Below are 18895 nucleotides of genomic sequence, written 5' to 3'. Positions count from 1 at the left end.
GTGGGGTTTCCAAGAAGGCAATCTCCATAGTACTGCCTGTTCGCTCAGTCATCAGAGCCACAGACATACAGGCTCAAGCCACTCCACAAGTCAGTCAAAATTGCAAACCATACATAGTAGTATATTTAATCAATGTATAAATGTTACTGATTAAAATGTCCACATTAAATAAAATAACTTTAACATCAAGAGAAAACGGGGATAAGAATAGGGGTTAAGGAAGCAGTCCAAGTGAGACTGGTTCAGTTTCCTGTTTTGACATAGCTTCTTATTCTGATGTGGCCCAGAGATTACAGCCTACCTAATTTTAGCCAATTAACGACAAGGGAGCAAACACCCATTGACCACAAATCCTGCTCTAGTGTTGTCAAAACTGCAAGGGGGTTTTGTTCTAGGTCCAGTTGCTAGTTACACAAAGATCCAATTATTGAGACAACAAGGATTGCCAAGAAATTTTTAATACAAAAGACATCTTGTCGGGAGAACGGGAAGGAGAAGCTGCCTGAAATCCATCTCTCTGACTAATGGAGATCATGGGCTTTTAAAGGAGGGCCACAGGCTTTGGGGAAGGTCATGTTGTAACTAACAAGGGGCCACATGCAGCGGGGGCAGATTGTAGGGGATGGTTAGCATCAGCATCAGAAAGCCTGCCCACAGTCATAGCAAGAAAACAAAAGCACTGAGACCCTCTGAGGATTGGCCAATTTGGCAAGAGGCCCTTTCCACTGAGCATGAAAATAGAGAAATGGAACTGTTCTCCCTTGAAGATTTATTCAGAGCAGGGCAAGAGGCCAACCTCAGTTTGCCTGTCTGCAACAGACTGAAGCATGTAACTCAGTTTTGTGGAGAAAGCTGCTCTGTGGCTTCACTCCCTTGTGGTAGCAGAGCTACAGTCTCCATATCTAGCACTTTCTAGCATTGCAGGGAGATGTGCCCTCTCAGAATGAGGCAAGATTACCCCTCAAATTCATAGCTCTCCAGAAAGAGAGTCCCTCTGGATGTGTAAGTGGAGGAGGCTTTGAAAGAAAGAGCCCCATCATTTGATGAAGTTGATCACTTCCTCCTTTTTCTCTTGGTTCCTGGGATGACTCACTCTTCTGGCTTTATTCTACTTTTCTGGCCACACTTTCTTAGTCTTCTTGGATAAATCCTTTTTAATAATTATGACCTCTAAAAGTTGGGGGGAGGGGCGGGGCTTGGTTCATAGGACTGCTTGCTTTTACTAATTGAAATTTACTTTTCACTTTAGGGATATCTATATGCCAATGACTCTAACATTTAATCTCCAACCATGACCCCTTCCCTGGTCTCTGATCTCATATAAGCAACTACCTATATTATATAATCTATAATCACTTGTAGATTTCAGGGGAAGGCAGAATACTTGGCTTCCCCTCAAGAAATCGCCCAGTATGCTCATCTGAATAAATAGTTTCACCATTTTTTCAGTGATCAAGCAAAAAATCTTGAGATCATACTAAATTCTCCTCTTTCCCTCATCTCCCCACACTCCTGCCACTCTATATACAGCCCAATAGTAAATTCTCTTGGCTTTCTCTTGTCTTTGAAAGATATCCTGAATCTGATCGTTTTCTACTACCTCCACCATTATCACTCTAGTCTGAACTCCTCATCTTCAGCTCTCACCCGAGACTGTGAAAGCCTCCACACAGTGGCCAGAGTGTTCACCGCCATTGTTCTCCTGCCAACCTACTCTGCTACAACCACCTTGACCTCATTACTGCCACAAACTGCCATCCAGGGATGTTCATACTTGCCCTTCTTTCTGCGTACAATGTTCTTTTCCTAGGCACTTCCAGGGTACTCTCCCTCACTCCATTCAGGACTCTTCTCCAATGTCATCTCACGAGCTAGACCTTCCCTGAGGATGCTATCTGAAGCAGCAGATTCCTTCTTTCCTCTCTCCTTTTCCTCTTATTTCTCACATATACTCCAAAATTATATTTCTTTATTTGAAAAATGGTGATAATATTGGTATCTTCCTCACAAGGTTAACGAAATCTTATGTGAGATATATGTAAAGTGCCTGGCAAATGTGAAACTGTTCTAAATTTGCCACATTTGGCCTTGATGGTTAATACTTTATATAAACAAAGTCCGGAATTTTGCCCAAATTAAAAAAAATAAGCATATAATAACTTAGGATTTTTTTTTAGCTAAGTAAGAAATACCCATAAGCTGCTTAAATGTATTTATTTGATGTTGCTATTGTTTTTTAATAGGGTCAACAACTTAAAAATTTCTTTCTGGGACAGGCAGGTAATGTAAATTCGTTAGAAGCAGCCAGGTGTAAGCAAGAGGGGGATCTGTGAGGACAGTGGAGAACTGCACAGTGGTTGCCCAGCAATGTGAAAGCATGCACATTCAAAATGAAAAAGAAGAAAAAAAGGGATTGTGTTGGCCCTACTGAACAAATCTGCGGGTTGTATTCTGCCTATGGGACATGAGTTTGTTATCCTCAGCAACGTGAAGTCACAGAAGGGGTTTTGGTGTGAAATTGACATGATTTGGTTTACATCCTACAAATGAAGTGAATGAATTCTGCTGTGGTGAGAAGAATGCACTGGAGAAGGAGCAAACAGAAAAGCAAAGGGACCAGTTGGGAGGCTTTCACAACAATGCACCCGAGGAAGTATGGTAGTGTGGAATAAACTGATGGCAGGGACCAAAAGAAGTAGCTGAATTTGAGACACGTGTTCTGGAGACAGCAACACTTTTTGTATATGTTCATATACATAAACTGGCTGAATTTTCCTAAAAAAAGAAAAGTCTTTTAAAAAGTGAGGGAGCGGCTATGTTTTTTTCCCCCTCTGATTTCAATTATTTTAATACGACTTTACTGTTTAAAATTAGATCAGTTTATGCTCCTTTCCTGAGGAAGTTGGCACACTGCCATTTGGGCTGGGCAGACTGAGTTTCAGTTTCCTTTCTCTGAGTCTCCGAAGCCTCAAGGTTGCTGCAGAATTTCTGCTTCCATTTTGTGCCTGTGTAGCTGTCTGGACAGAGCAGCTAACCTCAGCTGCAGCCCTTGTGTGGATACTACAACAGGTGAATGACTTGCTACTTTCCACTTTTCCTATCAAACAGTTGTCTGTCTGTCTGTCTGTCTCTCTCAGGTGATAATGTCACTTGCCAATCTCTTTCCTTTTTTTTTTAATTTTTAAAATAATCTTTTAGAGTAAAAAATTAGCTAATGATTTTTCTTGGGATCTGTTCATCCTGTGTTTACTAATTTCTTGTGTTATGGAGAGTAAATAAGAGACATGAATGCAAGTTTTGTGACAGTACATATTACCTGTTTTTCAATATTTAATGGTAAACATATTTGATTTTCCACTAGATTGAGAATTATGGCATTGACAACTCGTTTGACATGGTTGCAAGAAAAGCTACTGCAAAATTATTTTGGAGGAAAGAAATTTAGCCTTCTCTATAAGGCTAGTGTCCATGGATTCTCTACAGTAGAGTTGCTTGAAAGATGCCTTAATGAAGGACCTACTATGACAGTGATTTATAGTGGAGATAATGTTATGGGAGTATATACACAAGAAAGTTACCAAGAAAGAAAGGAAGTTTCCATCATTCTTTTTGTACTTCAAGATACTAATATTTCAAAATGCAAAATGCGTCTTCTTATACCATGGAAATCAGATCATTCTGGTATATTACAGAGTTGTAAAGGTGAACTTTTGATAAATTTTGAAAGAAAAAATGTGAACCTGGCCTCCAAGATAATTGAAAACCTTGGACTACCTCAAAATAATCCTATTTCCATTCAGGAATATGAAGTTTTCCGTTGTGAAGGTAGGTTTAATGAGATCATACTATATAGAGTTCTCTTCTGCATGTTTGGTGTGTTCGAGCTGACCCATCTTTTTAAGGAAAAATAATCTTTTCACTTGTCCTTATATTAGATGGCCCAGACTGAAACCTGGCCACAAATTGTTTGCTAAGACACAACCACGGTCAATAATATGTATATTTGTAATAAGAACACTTAACATAAGATCTCTCTTAGCAAATTTTTAAGTATAGTAAGTCCTCGCTTTATGTAGTCTATACTTTCTTGGAGGCTGTGACTTTAAGTGAAACAATGAACAGGAAGCCAGTTTTTTTACCTCATGAATGTTATGGAGGAAAGAAGTTATTGGAGGACCTGCTCCATGTTGTTCTGCCTAAAGCCGCACTTTCCAAAAATCTATCAATGACATTAAGTGAGGACTTACTCTATACCATACAGTATTGTTAACTATGGGTACTATACTTTACAGTAGATCTCTAGTCTTACATAAATAAAACTTTATACCCTTTGACCTACACACCTCCTTCCCCCCTCCCCACAGTATCTGGCAACTACCATTCTAACTCCCTGCTTTTATGAGTTTGACTATTTTAGAGTCCTCATATAAGTGGGACCATGTAGTGTTTTTTTTTTTTCTTTTTATGTGTCTGGCTTATTTCACTTAGCATGATACCCTCCAGGTTCAATCATATTTTCATAAATGACAGAATTTTTTTCTTTTTTAAGGTGGAATAATATTCCATTTTATGTAAATACCACATTTTAAAAATCCATTTATTCCTTGATAAACATTTAGGCTGCTTCCATGCTGTAGTTTCCCAGTATATCAAAAGACCATAGTTAATTTACTTATTTTTCTATTAAAGTATATTTAAGTTGTTTCCAACCTTTGCTGTTACAAATAGTGCTCCTGTAATATCTTTAGGCATATAACTTTGTGCACAAAAATAATTCCTTGTGGTACCTTCCTAGAAGTAGAATTACCATTTAAGGATTATGTTCATTGGTATTTAGATAGACACCTTTTAAAGCTTCAGTTGTCTATATCACTCCCAATAGTTACAGAAATGCCAGTTTCCCTGTATCCTTGTCAATCTTTGATTATCAAATTTTAGAATATTTCTTGATTTGATGGTGAAAAGACAGTTTCTCATTTTCATTTTTGCTTATCCCTGATCACTTACAAGTCTATGTGCATTGGTTATTTACATTTCTTCTATGAAATACTTGTTTATATTTACCCATTTAAAAGATCTCCTGTGAATAGTTATTTCCTGAGCATTTGCATGTTCTAAACTAATTGTCTGTGGTCTTTATACTTGATTGATCATCAGAGTACATAATTCTTGAATCATATTTTACTTTGGGGGATATTGTAATGTTTCTGTAGTCTTGATGCTGCTATGGAAAACCTCAGGCCAGATTTATTTATTACCACTTGTTTTTTTACTTCCCTTTGAGTCATTTGATCATTCTTCCTTTTTGCCCCAAACATTTTTTTAAAAAAATTTTGTGTAAGTCCAGTAAATTTACTTGGCTGTGTCATGATGTTGGCTATCCTGGGTCAGTTAAGTAAACTTTTTATTGAAATATAACACAGCACCTAAACAGTAAAGTACACAATTGATTAGTGTATCAGTGGACAAAATTTTTAGAAACAGAACACCCACATGTAACAACTACTCAGATGAAGAAATCTATCATTGCTATTATTTCAGAATATTTCTTTATGACTCTTTCCAGTTATTGCCAACCAAAGGTAACCATTATTTTATCTTGTATCAATATTAATTAATATTTCCTATTTTTGAATATTATATATATAGAACCATACCAAACCATGGGTTCTTTTGTGTCTGGCCTCTTCCAGTCAATATTATATTTGAGATTGAGCTAATACAATGAATTGGATTTAAAAATCTAATTCCTGCAAATCAGATATCTTACCCAGCATCACTGTACTAGTAATTTCAAAGAAAAGGCAATCAAAAATTTCAGAGAAGGCAAAAAGAGTACTGGGCTATTCTGTGAAGCTCTCCAGATCTTTCCTTTCCATATTGGGCATATGCTTTCTGGACAAGAACAACAGGCAGGGTTTTACATTTATAGGCCACCTTACATATTGGAGAGTGGTCAAGCTATGGAACATTTATATACCAGCTATGTAACATTTTCTGGGAAAACACGCCTCCTTAATCCATACAATCTGGATTTGTTTACTCTAAGTAATTAGCCATGGCAAGCCTGTTAAACACATTCCAGAGATGAGTACTCTTCCTTGTAGCAATTATCATTAGTCTATTTACCAGGACATAATATTATTAGTCTATTTATAGGGAAATTATACTTGGTCACTTTTCTTTGTTTTCCTGAGAATGTTCTTGAGTAAAGTGAATGGATGTATTATTATAGTCTAGCTGCTGTAACTCCTACCTCAGGAGTGGTCCATCCATATTATTGTGTGCCACAATGATTTGTTCCTTTTCACGTTTATATAGTATTCCATTATAATGCATCCTTCACAGCATCTTATCCAGTCACTGTTGGTGGATATTTGTATTTATCCATTACAAATAATACTGCTATAAACATTTTGGTACACATCTTTTGGTTCACACATATACATATTTTTTTTAAAAAATAATGAAATTGTTACATTATAGGGTATGCGTATGTTCAGCTTCAGTGGATACTGATGAAATTTTCTGACATAGTTGTATCGATTTCTGCCACCACAAGTAGTGTATGAGAGTCTCTGTCATTCCAAATCTTCTCCAGCACTTTGTATTATCACTTTTACATATGTAACTATTCTGGTATGTTAGTGGGATTATGACATTTAATAAATTTGGTTGTCTTTGATTAGACTAGTTGGTTATTTATTTTATATCTTAAAATAATCAATTACTATATTAATTTGCCCCTTTTCAAGTTTTTAAATTTGTTTTCATATTTTTATCAATTACTTCTTTTTATATCCCTAAGTTTTGTTTCTATATTCTTTTGTTTCTATTTTCAATTTTCAAAACTTTCCTTTCTTCTTGTCATTAATGAAATGTGCTTTTATCATGAAGTTGACATAAAGTGTTCATACCATTATTTTCTATATATTTGTAATTATGTTTTTTAAATTTCCTTTTGGCTATTAAAGTTATTTAAGAGAGTGTTTTTTAGAATCCCAAGAGCCTGCTTTTCTGTTTGTTTATACTAGTACATTTTTAGTTTTGTTGTATTGTAGTCATTGACTGAAGTCTTCATGATTTCTACTTTTGTAATTTAGTGAGGTTTACTTTGTTACCATACATATGGACATATTTATAAATGTGTTGCATGATATTCCTCTTTTGTAGTTTAGAGACTTGCTAGCATCACTAGACCTAACCCTTTCAGTTTTAAATCCACCATAAAAGACTGTTTCTTTCCAAGAAAAAAAAATTCTGGGCCTGTGTCTCATGGGTCTGAATGAAGTCCTCTGCTCACCCCTAAACTATTAACTGTGCTCTCATTTGCTAGGTATGAGTCTCACCTTCTCTTCTGGAGCCAGGAATAAAATCAATTGAACTGAAAGTTCCTGGAGCCCCAGTTACTGATAGCAGGTTACGGAGAAAATCTGGTGGTGCCTGTTGGTTTTTTGTTAGTGTGTCTTTGCACATTATCACTCCCAGACCTATTGGATTATGGAGGGGAAAATATCTTATTAGAGCATTCCCATGTCTGTAGGCCTTGCTTCTCTTATTCAGAAAGCCCTCCCATGCCTAATTCCCATGTCGGAGTGAGCTACACATTGGGGCTGAGTAATTGGGTAAGAAGAGATCTGTTGAAACTATAATTTTGTAGTGTTTACCTTGCCTCTATTTCTAGCTGCTTCAAATGAGATGATGTTAATGAGATTTGCCAGAATTTTCTCTATGAAATCACTTGCTTTTCACTATGCTGCATAAATACATAAAGGCTATTTATGTCTCTAATGAATTCATTGACATTCATTCAGCCAGCTAATCATTCAATAACTTCTAATCTACATCATTTTCTGATATTTTTACTAGATTTACTGGATGGAAGAAAGATAGAAGGGGTCACTGTGTAAGTCAATGTTTTTAACATTCTATTACCCTCTTTATTATCTTTGATTTATTCTATGACAGTTTCCATCAATAAAGTTGGTAACACAAATTATCACAGATAACTTGTGGATCATCAAGAGCAAACTATAACTATATCTATAGTCATAAAATGATTTGTTGATAGTAACGTTAAAACAAAAAGAACATTGGGTAGAGAGAAAACATTTCTAATTTTATATAGTTGAAGAAAAAGAAAAGAATTGTTGTAGAAGGAGTGATAGATGGGGAATATCTATTATGAATCTCAAGAACAAGTTAAAAATGGGCTACTTCCAAAAACTTCAAAAGTCACATATTATGATTTTTGAGGCTTATTACTGAATAATTTATCTTCATCTTTAACATAGCTGTTATTTATTTTTAGATTTATATGGTCTAGTAGCTTAAGTCTGAAAGATTTTTTTTTAATTTCAGCATATTATGGGGGTACCAAAGTTTAGGTTACGTATATTGCCCTTGCCTGCCCCCCTCAAATCAGAGCTTCTGAAAGATTTTATGTCTGATTGGCTTTAGTTACAAATGTTATTTTTGTTTTTCTTTCTTTTAAAATAGGATTTGAGTAGGGTAGAATTGTGTCTTTTTATGTAAGAAGGCAAGTTGCTAATAAAAAATAATAATATATAAGACAAAAAATGAATTCTACAAAAACTTATGGTGAGATCTTGTGACCTAGTAATAATTCAGTCAACTCTTAATAATTGCTGTGTCTCAACAGGCTCAGGAACAGTTTATTGTGTACTCTGAGAACTTACAAGCCATATGGAGACCTAGTTCCCCAAGTACGAATTCTGCTGCTGGGTCCAACTGGAGCTGGGAAGTCTAGCTTTTTCAACTCAGTGAAGTCTGTTTTCCGAGGCCATGTAACATGTCAGGCTTTGGTGGGCTCTGATACTAGTGGGATATCTAAGAAGGTAAATATATTTTAGGTCACCTAGCCTTTGCTTCTTGTTTAAATTAATTACATTTGAAAAGTCTCTTGCCAATAAACTTTACTGCATGAAAACTTTCATCTCAATTTACAATTAAAGAAAAATGCACCCTTAAAGTTGCTTTTCTCCCCTCTGCAGTACAGGACATACTCTATTAAGGATGGGAGAGATGGCAACTTCCTGCCATTTATTCTGTGTGACACACTGGGGCTGGGTGAGGAAGAAGAAGGCCTGTGCATAGGGGATGTATCCTGCATCTTAAAAGGCCACATTTCTGACAGATACCAGGTAAGATTTGGCTAATCAATGAAAAATTATAATTGATTTTTAAAATGCTTATTTTTGCCCCTATCCAAAACATCAGATTCTAGTCTAGCTTGGTGCATCAGCATTTATCTTCTTAAGCTATACTTGTTCAAGTTTCTTTTTCCCTTTTTGATATTTTTTTCCCCACAAAGGATAAAAACATCCCAAAGACTCTTCTGTCATAACAGTTATGCGTGCTGCTTTACCTTCACTTGCTTTTGGCTGTGTGAAACAGAAATGCAATTACATCTATTTACCCACAAAGATATTTTTTCTTATGTAACAAGAAGTCTGAAAGTAGGCAGTTTGTGGGCCATGTGGCAGCTCTCTGAGGTTATTAATTTCAGAAGTCCTTCTGACTTTCTGAGACCCTCAGCATGGGGTGTTATGGACTGAACGTGTCCCCTCAAAATTCATACGTTGAAGCCCTAATCCTCAATATGATAGTATTTGGAAGTGAGGCCTTTGGGAGGTAATTAGGACATGAGGGTAGTGCCCTCGTGAATGGGATCAGTGCTCTTATGAGAAGATACATGAGAGAGATGATCTCTGTCTCTGCCATGTGAAGATACAGCCCGAAGGTGGTTGTTTGCAAAACAGGAAGAGGTCCCTTACCAGACACCAAATCTGCTGACACCTTGATCTTAGGCTTCCCAGCCTCCAGAACTGTGAGAAATAAATGCTTTTGTTTAAGCTACCGACTCTCTAGTAATGTGTTACAGCAGCCTCACCTGACTAAGACATGTAACTTTCATCCATCCTTATACTCTCAAGATGGTCACATTGATCACTGTCAGTACTCCCAGGCAAGAGGAAGGTGAGATCACAGAGCCACCTCAGTTTGTCTTTTTTATTTGTTAATTTGTAGTCCTCTTGATAAACATTCAGATCTCAAATTGATCATTACTCTACCTTGTTCCAAATGGGTAGTCAATCATGCCAGCATCTTTCATTGAATGCCTTTTGTATCTTTGCCTTAGAAAATATAGGGGTCAGTTTTTGTATTCTCTAATTTTTTCTATTGATGTATTTATCTATTTTTTATGATATTTTAATTACTATATATCTTAATTGTTTTAATTGCCAAAGCAATAAATTATGACTTGATAAATCACTGGATAAGTCACATTCATCATTCATTTCTCCCATTTTTTTTTTTTTTTTGAGACAGAGTCTCACTCTGTTTCCCGGGCTAGAGTGCCATGGCGTCAGCCTAGCTCACAGCAACCTCAAACTCCTGGGCTCAAGCAATCCTCCTGCCTCAGCCTCCCAGGTAGCTGGGACTACAGGCATGTGCCACCATGCCCGGCTAATTTTTTCTATATATATTTTTTTAGTTGTCTAGATAATTTCTTTCTATTTTTTTTAGTAGAGATGGGGTCTCGCTCTTGCTCAGGTTGGTCTCAAACTCATGAGCTCAAATGATCCACCAACCTTGGCCTCCCAGAGTGCTAGGATTACAGGCGTGAGCCACTGTGCCTGGCCTCCCATTTGTGTTTCTCGACAATTTTCACACATATACTTTTCCAGTTGAGCATATTTGTGTTTTGTTTGATTATATGTGCTTGATTTCTTGTTGTTTTGATTAAAATTACATTAACATTTGATACTGAAAGTTGATTTATATCTTTACATATTCAGTGTGCTTATTCAAAAACACAGCATGTTTTATTTTTCTATTTTTTCTTTTATCTTTTCTATTTTTCTATTTTTTCTTTTATCATTTAGTATGAAGTTATCTTATAGATGCTGCAAGTTTATTTTTAAATATTCTATTTTAAAATAAACTTTTTTATTGAAGAGAATCTTAAAGCTATGCAAAAGTAGACAAAATAGCTTAATGGAGTTCCATGTACTCAGCTTAAAAATTTTTTGACTGATAGCCAATCTTGTTTTATCTATATCTACCCACCTTCTTTTTTCAGAATTATTTTAAAGCAAACCCAAGAAATCATAGCATTTCATGGATTATTGAATATATACTTATACACATATAAATATATACATAGGAGCATATATATCTTTTTCTTAAACATAGCCATAATATCCTTATAATTGTTCCTTATCAAATATCACTCAATGCTCAAATTTCTAATTGCCTTATATGTATCAGGCATTTTTAACAGTTTGTTTGAAAAATAATTCAAATAAATCTATTCAACTTCTTTAAACTTGTATGTTCTACCTTTATCTCTTTTGTTATTTTCCTTACAATTTTTTTTTCAGGAAATTTAGTTGTTTTGTAGACTTCTGTGTAGTCTGAACTCTGCTCTTTGCATCCCTGAAGGTAGTTTTATATGGTTCACTGTTTTCTATATGTCCTGAAAATTGGTATTTGAATCTAGAGGCATGTTCCAATTCAGATTCTACTTCCTAGATGGTGTTGTGTTCTTCTATGAGGAGGCACACAATTTTGGATTTTCTCAGTTTTCTGATATTGGCATTCATTGATGTTCAATGCCTAGATCCATTTATTTCTTAGAGTATGAAAATAGTGATATTCTATTTCTATCATTCTTTCACTGTTTTACACATGAAAGGGAAACTTCCCCTCCTCCACTATTTGATTACCTACTGGTACAGTTTAAAAAGGAAAGGCAGAATTATGCTTGAATATTTTCTCCTTTTTACACGATTTTGAAGTAGTAAGTTGTTTCCTTCGCATTTGCCAGTAGCAAACAGTTATTATTTTATTGTCATTATGAGCTTAATATGAGTTGAACATATTTTATGTGTTTCAATCCATTGTAGTTTTTCTCCATGCTGATGCCAAGTATACCACCTTGTACCAGTGGGAGCCTCTACAGTTTGGATCCTGAGTCCATTTGACATGAACCTAAAAGTCTTTGCTATGTTTTTTTATTTCTGGTATGACTAGATATCTCAGCTACATCTTGTGTTTTTCCTGCCATAGCTTTTGAATCAGTTATTTCTCCAAGAAGTCCTAGTTTTGTGCATTAGAACTGTTCATTGTTACTTGGTTGGTCATTGTTTCTTGTTTTTTTCAGTGTATAGAGTTAGGAGATATATATTTTCATGAAAAATAAATTATAAATGGATACAGAAACATCTCATTCAAATTCAGGGCTAGAAAGGTTTTACATGATCGCTTCTTCTATGTATCCTGTGTCTCTGCTTTCTCCCAAATGGAGAATTCCCATTCTCAAAAATACCAGAGATGACAGAATATCATGTCATAACTAATTTAATATCATTGCATATAATCACAATCAAAACTAGAAATAATTTAAAAATTTTGCAGATTTTAATATTGTATTTATGATGTATCATGTTTCCTTATAGGCATATACAAATTATTGTGTTTTAAAGTCAATCAGAAGTAGTTTGTGTCTGTAGTTATGATCTCAACTGGATGCAAAAGTTCACCAGTTTAATTAAATTAGTGATTGATTTTTTTTAATTGAATTTTGTTTTATATTTAACATTTATATGGCTTTAAAGTCAAATCTTTTTAATACAAACCAAAGTGTGTTGAAAGAACCTATCTTCCTTCTCTGCTCCTTCAAATAAATATCTTCTCTCTTTCTATAAGTAACCTTATAAAATTTATAGTTTACTTGCCTTTTTTAATACATAAGAAAATAAGTATAAATTTGTGGCTCCTCCTCTCTTAGAGAAGTAGTAGAATACTGTATTTTAGTGATATATCAAATTTTTGCTGCTACAAATAGTCCCATAGGTACAAACCTTGGGAATACAGTGTTTTATATTTTTGCCAGTATATTGTGGGCCAGGTTCCAGCAGAGGAACTGCTATTTCGAAAGTAAAGGCTTCTCATCTTGAACCTCTTCCCCCTCCCACCTTGCCCTCTGCTGTATCATACCAGCTTTTTTTCTGAATGCTCTAAACTCCATCTTTGCCCATATTGCTTCTCTTTTCTAGAACACTTTCTGCCATCTCTTAATCCTCTTTATCAGACTAACTCCCATTTATTTTAGCTCTCAGATTACGTGTCCTTTCCTCACTTACTTGAAGAGGTGAAAAGACTACTGTAAGCTACTTGCATAATGCCTGTCTTTTCCACCAGATTGTTAGCCTCATGCTATTAGAGACCTTTCTGTTTTGTTCACTTGTACGGGGCCTGGCATAAAGTATGTGCTCGTAAGTATTTACTGAATTAATATGTTGCTTTATGTCTGCCTTACAGTTTGATTCCATGAAACCAATCACATCAGGTCATCAAAACTATATTGGCTCTCCATTGGTGAAGGACAGAATCCATTGTGTGGTGTTTGTGTTTGATGCCAACTCTGTTGAACATCTCTCTCCTGAGATAGTGGTAAAGATCAAAAGTATTCGAAGGGAGGTGATAAAGTGTGGTGAGTGAGTCTCATTCCACTTTTCGATGAAGGGTAATTGATTAGACCATATTGTAGAATGGTTTTTGGACAGGCTGTAGAAACGTAGAACTTCTAAGTAATTGCATACTGCAATCTCCCCTGCCCCCCCAGCATGGTTCAATCCAATTAAGCACTCACTCACTGTATGACTTTGTGCAAGTGACTTAAACTCTCTATGCCTTAATTTTCTAATCAATAAAATTAATATAATAGCACATACCTTAGAGGGTTTTTTTTTGGTAAAGATTAAACAAATTAATGTATATATGAAGAGTAGTACAATCCGAACTACCTGTTATTGCTATATCCTGGCATGCATTTATTGAGCAAAAGTCATAGATTTCCCCTTCAGCCCTAAAGGATTAGAAGGTTAAAAAAAAAAAAAAATCAGTAAAAAAAAGAAGCAGGAAGTTAAGATGTTTGGTAGGAAAAGGTAGAATAAAGGATTTGGAGAACATAACCAGGATTAGAGAATTAGGGTGCCCCATTCTGACTGCTTTTGGCCTTACCCATTTTGAGTAGGAAAGAGCCAGTTTATCACAATTTGGATTAAGTTAGAATCAGAGAGTAATTGAATTATCTGCTCAATGAAATTTAAAACCTTGCAAAGGTGGTATGCGGGGAGGTGCTTGCTAACTTTACGAAACAGGAACAGTTTATTTGTAATGCTTTGACACATTCTATCTCCTTCTTGAGGCCTCTTCTCCCCCATCTTGTTTATTAGAGCCCTTTGGTTCTTTCTCTAGTCTTTATCAGAACACAACTTTTGGACAGAATGTGAAATCAATCACCAATATTGTAGCATAAATTTTAGTTACCTCTTCCAAGAGGTGGTTTCATTTATTTGAAGCCTCATTTCTTACCATGGAAAGCAATGAATGTGACTTCCCATGTCAGAGAAATTCCAGGTACTAATGAGTATTCCAAGGGAATTTTTTTTTGTGGGGGGTGGAGGTGGAAGAACTTCTCAAATATGAAATTGCTCCATAAGTAGCCTATTGCATAATTGATAGGTGATTAACTTAAAAATACTGATGCTGTCTGAAATGATAAAAACCATATGTATCTGTTTGGCATAGGTATAGTACACGTGGCTTTGCTCACTCATGTGGATAGCATGGATCTGATTACAAAAGGTGACCTTATAGAAACAGACAGATGTGTGCCTATCAAGTTAAAGGTAATGAATGATGCTCTTTGTAAACACAATTCCTGGGGTATGTTACTATTATCACATTAATATTATTGCATATAAAAATAAAAAGACACCTACCAAGTTTAAGAAGTATTTTAAAAATTGCTTAATTAGGGCTCATTTTCCAAGTTTTAAAAATTAATACAATCATTCTGTCCCTTGATATCTGCAGGGGATTGGGTCTAGGACCTCCCGCTGATACTAAAATTCGTGGATGCTCAAGTCCGTGATATAAAATGCGATAGTATTTGCACATAACCTATGTAACCCTACATCCTCCCGTATGGTTTAAATCATCTCCAGAGTACTTATAATACCTAATACAATGTAAATGCTATATAAATATTTGTTATACTGTGTTGTTTAGGAAATAATGATAAGACAAAATTCCATTCATCACAATTTAATTCCATTAGGTTCAATTCAAAAAATATTTATTGATTACCTTTAAGATTGAGCCAGTGTGATAGTCTCTAATCAGATACACAGATAATGAAAACAATTTTCCTGTACTAAGAAACTTAAAATTTTATATTTGAAGGTGAGGGGATGGGGAAGTGGAATAAGAAAAAGTTGACAAGAGAATATGATATGATGGAGTATGATAAATATTATGAAATGACTAAAAATAAAGTGCTATAAAAGCTTAGAGAAGGTGAATATCCTGCTAAAGGGGATGGGGGAAGATTTCATTAATTGGGAAATGGTTTTCAAGGAGAAGTGGTTTAGAAAGTGAAGATAGAAAAAGGGAAAACAAATTCAGGCCATGAGGACAGCACAAGTCAGTATGTTAATGGAGGAAAAGGCAGCATGTTTGGGAAGCGTGGAGTTCAGTTTAGTGACTGGTTGGATCCTTGTAGGGGGAGATAAAAGGAGAAAGGAACATTGGTATAAGGTGATTTTACTTAATGAAGTACATTATGAGGAATTACAGCAATTTTTTGAAAGAAGAGTGGTATGATCAAAGTTAAACTTCACAAAAATTAATCTGCCACTGTGTGCAGAATAGATTGGAATAAAAAAGTAACCTGGATGTGAAAATACCAGTTGGGAGGATGTAATGACAGCTAACATTTGTTCAGCACTAATATGTAATAGATTTTCTTATTCAATCCTTATAACAGTCCTATGAGATGGGTACTATCATTGTCATGTTTTGCAGATGAGAAAACAAAAGCACACAGAGTAAAGCATTTGCCAATGTTTACTTACAGTGCTAAGGAGTTACAAAGACATATTTTGAACCCAAGCAGTCTGGCTCCAGGGATAAGCTAGTCTCAGAAAGAATTAAACACTAAAGTAGTCTAATAAAATTGACTTATTCTAAGAATATTTTTTAAAAGGAACAGAAAAATTACAGACTCTAGTGTAAGTATATTAGAAATGCCTCAATGTCATAATAGTTTCTATAGAACTATAGTTATACAGTTATCTAGATAGATAACTTTTAGTTATCACTCATTTCTAATTCATATTGAATCCAATATATGTATTCCAAATGAAAATTAGCAGTGATATTAGAACTTGATATGTGAAGTTCTTCAAAAAAGTACTTTATAGGACCATATCTCCATTTTTTTCTGACAGCAAAATTATTGCCGAGTTACTACTTTTTGTTACTACTTTCATAATTTATATTGACATAAATATTTTTCACTATTTTGAGATTTTGGGATTTTAATTACTGTATATATTACAGCTGAAGGCAGTCCAAAGAGAATTTGGATTTGCTCTTTCTGACATCTTGGTGGTTAGCAATTATACCTCCGAGTGGGAGCTGGACCCAGTAAAGGATGTTTTAATCCTCTCTGCACTGAGACAGATGCTGTGGGCCGCAGATGACTTCTTAGAAGATTTGCCTCCTACGGAAGAAGGTAGATGCATTTGGTGGTGTAGAAGCTCGAAGGTTTCAACTACAGCTACTTGGCTACATCCTGCCTGGATCTACTGGATACCTGGCAGTTCTTTGTCTCTTTATGGGTTGTTTCCCTGTGATTAGTCCTGCCTTTTAACCCACTGCCTGTATGTATTTCCCAGCCCCGCCCCCCCCAGTTTCTTCTTCTTTTCCTCCTAGAGTACGTCCTATGGAATCTGCACTTTATCTTCCTTCTTGTCTTAAGGCGGAAGTTTTGAAGTAATCCACCTCTGTCAGTCATACTACTTTAACATTCGAGTTGTATCCCTGGTCTCTGCCCTCTGAATGTGCTTCTTTCCTTGGTACCTAGAACTGGATTGAATCAGCAATGTTCCTGATCAGATGTGATCCTTCATTATTTGCCCCTTCCTTGGGACCTGATGCTTCTGTCTTTTTTGACTTGCCTTTTTACTCCTCTTCCTCATCTTACTCCCTCTTCATGCAGCGTGGTCAGTGCTAGCTAGACCTTGTTACTTTTATGCTTATGGCCTCAGAATTTGGCATTGTGTATATTCTCTGTAATCAACCTGTGCATAGTACATGCTGCAGTGTTCCATTCAAAGATTAGACAGAAGTTTCAGATTATTACATTCAAATCTTATTTTAGTGCTTGGATAAAATAAGAATGTTACATTTTCTCCAATTCTCTATTACTCTCAAATTGCTGGGAAACTCTCCTATTACTAACTTTGCTGTCCTGACTCTGCTATCTTGGTTTCCCCATCTCTTCTTTTCCTGTGGTGCATGGGCTACTAATGTTAAGGTTGGTTTAGACCTCCAGTGGCCCGATGTTCCTCTTCCCTCTGGTTACTTTTTTCCAGATAATCTACTGAGAATATTTTGTTTCTCTTTTCTCAGGGATCGGAGAATTCAAACAAGAAAATAAATAGAAAATATATATATGAAACCTTCACATATTAATAATTTTCATCTCATCACAGAAGAGTGACATTGAGAAAGGAGAAAACAGAAAAAATAGAAGTAATGGAGACTGAAGAAGTGTACCTTGTTTATGCCTAGGATGGAGACACACATACCAAATCATAGTACCTGTAAATAACTGGGAACAGCAGCAAAGTCACAATTGTGAAAAACCATAATAATTTCTCTTGAATTTATATTCTGTATCTGTGAAAAGACAAAGTTTCTTATAAAACCTGGGTTTAATGTGTGTGTGTGTGAGAAAGAGAGAGAGAGAGAGAGAGGGAGAGAGAGAGAGAGACATTGATTTTGGAAAATATTTATAACATGACTTGGCAGCATACTCTTTTAATCTTAATTTTCCCTTCTTTTTTTCTTTCCCAAGTACTTAATTTTTGTCCCTGTGGGTCCCCATGTTATATTCTTTAACCTAAATGTTATGTTCTTTAACCTAAAGTCATTTTTTGCTTAATATTTGAACCCCTCTTCCAGAATGTGGTAATTAGTATTAGTAAGAATTTCACAAGACTAAAACTAAAAGGGACTATAGCTTGATTGCTCTATCACTTATGGCTATTTTAGTTTAGATAAAAACAACTTGAACTATATAAATAGAAAAAGAGGACTATAGCACTAGATCAAGTCATCAAACCCTATGGTTTATAGAAAGGGCTGGGATTGAACTGGCTTCAGGGATGTTTGACTCTAGGAATTCAAAACTATTTTTCTCTCTATCTTTCTGTCTCTGCCCTTCTATGTTTCTGTCTGTCTCTCTTTTTTCCTCCCCCCCCAACACACATACACACACACTCACTCCTATCGTTTCTTCTTTTTCCACGTTGCTGTCATTATCTCAGGCTAGCATTCTTGATAATCTTAAATGATCTGAATCCAAGCTTCAGGCTCACATTCATCCAACTTTGTGACCAGAAAAGAAAAGGACAATGACACTTTCCTCGTGTCATTGTGAAATACACCAAAAAAAGATTGCAACTGATCTGGCTTGAGTCATATGTCTACCCCCAGGAGCAATTACTTTGTCCAGAGGAGCAAGGGAATATGACTAGCCCCTCTGAGGTCATACCTTGTCGAGGAGGGTGATTTATTATTGGAAGAAGAGAGTTAATCATGGACATGGCCACTGTTGGATTAACTGAGCTAAGAGGCATCACTGTATATATCTTACAGACTCTGGGGAGTTTTTTTTTTTATCTAGTTCCTCTTTTAGATTATAAGGTTTGTGGGCTGGGTGTGCTGGGTTCATGCCTGTAATCCCAGGACTTTGGGAGGCCAAGGTGGGGGGATTGCTTGAGCCCAGAAG

At 35.7% G+C, this 18895-nt stretch overlaps 1 protein-coding gene across 1 annotated transcript; it reads left to right on the top strand.

Annotated features, from left to right (window-relative positions):
* The first annotated feature begins 2980 nt into the window (after positions 1-2980).
* Positions 2981-17851, top strand: IFI44 (interferon induced protein 44). Its single transcript, XM_045547684.1, has 9 exons — positions 2981-3069; positions 3362-3825; positions 7870-7906; positions 8663-8858; positions 9015-9164; positions 13351-13522; positions 14623-14723; positions 16438-16612; positions 17512-17851. Exons 2-9 carry the CDS (start codon positions 3372-3374, stop codon positions 17541-17543), a joined length of 1317 nt encoding a protein of 438 aa, XP_045403640.1. The 5' UTR covers positions 2981-3069; positions 3362-3371; the 3' UTR covers positions 17544-17851.
* Positions 17852-18895: the final 1044 nt, after the last annotated feature.

This window comes from Lemur catta, chromosome 3, assembly GCF_020740605.2.
Source record: "Lemur catta isolate mLemCat1 chromosome 3, mLemCat1.pri, whole genome shotgun sequence".
NCBI classification, from domain to species: domain Eukaryota; kingdom Metazoa; phylum Chordata; class Mammalia; order Primates; family Lemuridae; genus Lemur; species Lemur catta.
This window is presented reverse-complemented; position numbering and strand designations above follow the sequence as displayed.